Here is a 4,552-nt window from a genome sequence, read left to right on the forward strand (position 1 = left end):
CCCCCGCCACCCCGGTCCTAGCGCCGCCGCGCGGTAGGCGGAGAGCGGGCGCCCCGCAACGGGCACCCGGTACCGGGAATTGGGCATCCTGCACCGGGAACCCGGCAGCGGGAAGCGGGAGCTCCGCACCGGGCACCGACAACCGGGCACTCTGCACCGGGCATCCCAGTCTGGTCACTGGGAGCCCTGTGCCCGTTACTGGGAGCCAGTTACCGGGTGCCAGATACCCCCGGGTGCGGTGGGCACTGGGTAGCCCAGGCTGGGAACCAGTTGCTGCCGTTAGCCCGGACTGGGCAGAGGGCACCGGCTGCCCCAGACCAGCCACTGGGAACCAGGCGGTGAGTACCAGGTGCCCCAGGCAGGGAACTGGGCATCACATGCTGGGCACTGGGATACCCTACGCACTGGGAACCAGGTGCCCTGTACTGGGGAGCTGGACACTGCCCCAGTGGACTCTGCACGCCCGGACCAGGTACGCCAGCGTGGGCACTGCCCTACTGGTGCCCCATGTCATGGCTGAGATGGGACCAGCCAGCTGGCGGACACGGCGTGGGCTCTCGGCACGATTGGATGGGGCATGGGCACTCCTGACATGGCTGTGCATAGCTGGGCACCCAGTATGGCATGGCCAGATGGGACTGGGTGCCCAGTATGGCACAGCCAGACAGGACTGCATATCCAGTATGGTATGGCTGGATGGGACTGGGCACCCAGTATGGCATGGCTGGACAGGACTGGGCACCTGGTATGGCATGGCCTGATAGGACTGGGGATGGACTGGACACCCAGTATGGCACAGCTGGACAGCACTGGGTGCCCAATATAGCACTGCTGGATGGCACTGGGCACCCAGTATCACACGGCTGGCCAGGACACCGTCACCGCTGGCCTGGTGGACACTGTTCCTCCCGCAGCAGAGCCTGATGCAGCCAGCTGGGGCTGGGACACCTGCCAGGCATGGCCAGTGAGGATGCCGGCTGCAGGGCCATGGTTGGATGGGGACCGGGGTGTCCCCAGGGGTGTCCCCGGGGTGTCCCCTGGGTAGTGGGGGCTGACACCGGTCACATCCTAGCTGTGGGATGTCCCCAGGAGTGCCTGCACCCCGCTGGTGGTGGGCTATTGGCAGGGTCTGGCATGGGGTGGCGGGATGGGGACCTCAGAGGTGATGGCACGCCATGGGGCCAACCCTGATCCCAGGATGGATCCGTCCCTCTCGTCTAATTTTAGCCGGTTTAATTGTTCGGGGAGTGCTGGCAGCGTTTGATGGCCGGGAGCGGCGGTGCTGCCGGCGGCGAGGACTTGGCACCTGCACCTGATGCTGGATGTAGCCAGGGGAAGCCGGGACTGTCCTCGTGCCGGCCACTGCTGATGAGGTTTTGTCTCTGGCAGGATCAGGGTCGGACCTGGAGGAGAGTGGGAAGAGCAGCGGCAAGAAACTGGACGCCATGACCCTGATTAAGGAAGGTAAGCTCCCTCCTTTGGGAGAAAACCTGGTGTTTTGGGGCTGTGCTTGCCTTCCAGCTGGGACCCTCAGGCCGTGATGCTTCCCACGGCACCGAGACCCGGTGAGAGCCATGCTGCACTGCTCACCGAACTCTCGCCCTGCAGACATGAACATCTTTGGCCACTGCCCGGCGCATGACGAATTTTACCTGGTGGTTTGCAACCACTGCAGCCAGGTGGTGAAGCCCCAGGCCTTCCAGAAGCACTGCGGTGAGCCGGGGCGGTGGGGGGGCTCCGGGCATGGCTATCCTCCCACCACAACATCCCCTCCGGCATCGGGAGGGACAGGGGAAGGCAGCTGTGCTGGCACAGCCCAGGGTTGGGGGGCTCACGGCGGTGGGACCCTCAGCGTGGGCTAACACCAGGCTTTCCCCCCACCACCCCATCCCACCCTGTCCCGGCAGAACGCCGCCACGGCCCCCTCAGCAAGCTGTATGCCCGCGCCGCCGCCGCCAAGTGCCACGTCGCCGTCAACGGGCAGCTGGCAGCCGGCGGGACCCCCGGTGCGGCCAAGGTGCTGCGGGAGAAGCCCCCAGGTGCTCGTGGGCGAGTCCAGCCCCTGCCCGAGCGGCCGGACAAGGACAACAACCTCTGGTGAGTGCCAGGACAGGTGGCTTGGCTCCTTCTCTGCCACAGGGCCGCTCTGACACCCCCCCACCAAATTCTCTCCCCAGCTTGTTCGTGCCCGTGGTCAATCTGGAGAAGATCCCCAGCATCCCCAAACCGGATGGGCACGGGATCAAGGTGCCCCCCAAAGCCGTACCCACCAACTCCAAGGAACCCCTGGGGAAACCCGCCACCGCCGCGGTGCCGAAAGAGCCCCCGGTGTCGGCCGGGGTCGGGGGGGATTCGGTGATGCCTGCCGACGGCCCCGGGTGCAAACCGGAGAGCGCGCCCGCCCCGGGGGAGAAGGATGCGGGCGCCTCCAAGCCGCCCCCCAGGTCCCACAAGAAGCTGGCGCGTGAGTCCCCCTTTCTTTGCCGGCGACGGGGTGGGGGCGGCAGGTCGGTGCCGCACGGCACCGGATCCCGGCGCGGCATCCCGGTCCCGTTCTTTCGGTGGCCGGGTCTGGCAGCGGGGTAGGTACCGAGGGGGCATCTCCCACCTCTCCTCCTGAATCTGGAGGAGCCGTGCCCTGACCCCAGCTCCGTTCACCCGGCAGGTTTAGGGTCTCTGCCCGCGGTGCCAGCTGGCCCGGAGGAACGGCGGCGGCGGCGTGCGGCAAGAGCGTGAGCCAGGGTTCAACCCCCCCCCCTTGAATCCCCCCCCAGATATGGGAGTCGGACAGATGCCACGGTGCTCGTGGGCGCTCTTGGGCGACAGTGAGCTATGCCATTAGCAGAACCCAGGCTGGGGGTGAAAGGGGGGGCTCGCCCTGGGGAGGGGGCAAAAAGGAGGGGGGGCCAGGAGATGGTGGCCCCCCCGCCCCACAGAGGGTGACTTTCAGGACTTTTGTTCACCCCCGCCTCCCTGCTCAGAGCGGGGATGCTGTGGCCTCTTGCTCCGAGGAGGGGGGGTCTCCATCTCCAGCCCTGGCTGGGGTAGGTTGGGGTGACCCCCGCAGAGCCCCCCCACCGTGACCAGCCAGCAGCGGTCCTGGTGAGGCTGTGCCCCCCTGCCGCTGCCGCCACTCTCATCCTGCCATCTACACCGGTGGAAACCTCAACCGGGGTCGGACGTTGGGGCGGGGGGGGCAAAGTACTTGTTCCCCCCCCAATACAGCTCGGGCCCCAGGCCCCCCCCGGCATCCCGCTTCCTTCCTCTGCCCACAGGCAAGGAGTGCGACCTGAACAGGCAGTGCGGCGTTCTCAACCCCGACACCAAGAAGATCTGCACCCGCTTGCTGACCTGCAAGGTAGCGGGATGCCGGGGTGGTGGTGGGGGGACACCATCATCCTGCCCAGGGGTTTTTAGGGGGGGTCCCTGCGGGTATTTTCTTACCCCCCCTGACCCCCTCCCCACTGTCGCCCGGCACAGATCCACTCAGTTCACCAACGCCGCGAGGTGCAGGGTCGGGCCAAGGACTTTGACGTGCTGGTGGCCGAGCTGAAGGCCAGCTCCCGCAAGGGCGAGTCCCCGAAGGAGAGGAGCCCCCCCGGGAAGGAACCGCTGCCCCCCTCCCAGCAGGACCCCTCCTCGCTGCCACAGCTCCCCGCCGGCCCCCCCAGCACCTCTCCCTGCCGAGCCAAGCCACCCCACTCCCACTGCCCGCTCCCCAGGTAAGGACCCTGGCATCTGGGTGGCGGGGGGATGATGACACCCCCCATATCGGGCACCCCAAAAATCTCTCACCGCCCCCGCCCCCCCCTCTGTGGTGCAGGGCCCGGCTTTCCTCCGACAGCGACCCCGAGGACACGCCGGCTGCCTCCGGGGAAGGGGGCACGGGGGTGTTCCCTTTCCCCCTGCCCAAGGCGGGCAGCCGGGTGTCGAGCGAGGAGAGCGAGGAAGAGGGGGGCGAGGAGCCCCCCCGCCCCCCCACGCGCCCCCCACGACCCCAGGCGGTGAGTGAGGGGACCCCGGGGTGGGTTGGGGACCCCCCAGCCCTGCCATCAGCCCATCCACCTGTATCCCGCTGCCAGCCCCGTGCCGGGTGGGATGCTCTGGGTGGGGGGCTTGGGGGGGCCATGCTGACTGTGTCGTGTGTGGGTGTATCCCCCCGCCCCAGTTCTGCACCTTTGGGAGCCGCCTGGTCAGCCCGGGCTGTTACGTCTTCAACCGGCGGCTCGACCGCTTCTGCTCGGCGCTGGGCTCCATGCTGGAGCGGCACCTCAGCTCCCACATGTGGAGGTGAGGGGGGGGGCAGTGGGTGCTGGGGGGTGCTGCTGGGTGCCAGGTTTGCCCTCCCTGGGGTCCCAGCATGGCATGGAGTGGGGTGTACCTGAATGTGGGGGGGCAAGGATGGGAGCGGGGATTTGAGGGAGGTCCCATCTCACATCTCACCACCTGAATTGGGGGGTTCATGGCAGGGGTCAGGGATCAGAGCGGGGATCTGAGGGGGGGGTGTCCCGTCTCACCCCTCCCACCTGAATCAGGGAGGATGTGGCAGGGG

The 4,552-nt window shown here is 67.8% G+C and overlaps 1 protein-coding gene across 1 annotated transcript in view; it reads left to right on the forward strand.

Moving 5' to 3' along the window:
• The first annotated feature begins 1,332 nt into the window (after positions 1 to 1,332).
• Positions 1,333 to 4,552, forward strand: part of ATXN7L2 (ataxin 7-like 2) — a 4,995-nt gene continuing 1,775 nt past the window's right edge. Inside the window, exons 1-8 of the mRNA XM_010584771.1 lie at positions 1,333 to 1,464; positions 1,609 to 1,713; positions 1,908 to 2,097; positions 2,178 to 2,464; positions 3,276 to 3,358; positions 3,481 to 3,722; positions 3,824 to 4,004; positions 4,169 to 4,290. Coding sequence (XP_010583073.1) covers positions 1,446 to 1,464; positions 1,609 to 1,713; positions 1,908 to 2,097; positions 2,178 to 2,464; positions 3,276 to 3,358; positions 3,481 to 3,722; positions 3,824 to 4,004; positions 4,169 to 4,290 — 1,229 coding nt within the window. The 5' untranslated portion in view covers positions 1,333 to 1,445. The remainder of the gene's footprint in view (positions 1,465 to 1,608; positions 1,714 to 1,907; positions 2,098 to 2,177; positions 2,465 to 3,275; positions 3,359 to 3,480; positions 3,723 to 3,823; positions 4,005 to 4,168; positions 4,291 to 4,552) is intronic.

The sequence above is a fragment of the Haliaeetus leucocephalus genome, unplaced genomic scaffold, assembly GCF_000737465.1.
Source record: "Haliaeetus leucocephalus isolate CR32 unplaced genomic scaffold, Haliaeetus_leucocephalus-4.0 Scaffold1000, whole genome shotgun sequence".
Lineage (NCBI taxonomy): Eukaryota > Metazoa > Chordata > Aves > Accipitriformes > Accipitridae > Haliaeetus > Haliaeetus leucocephalus.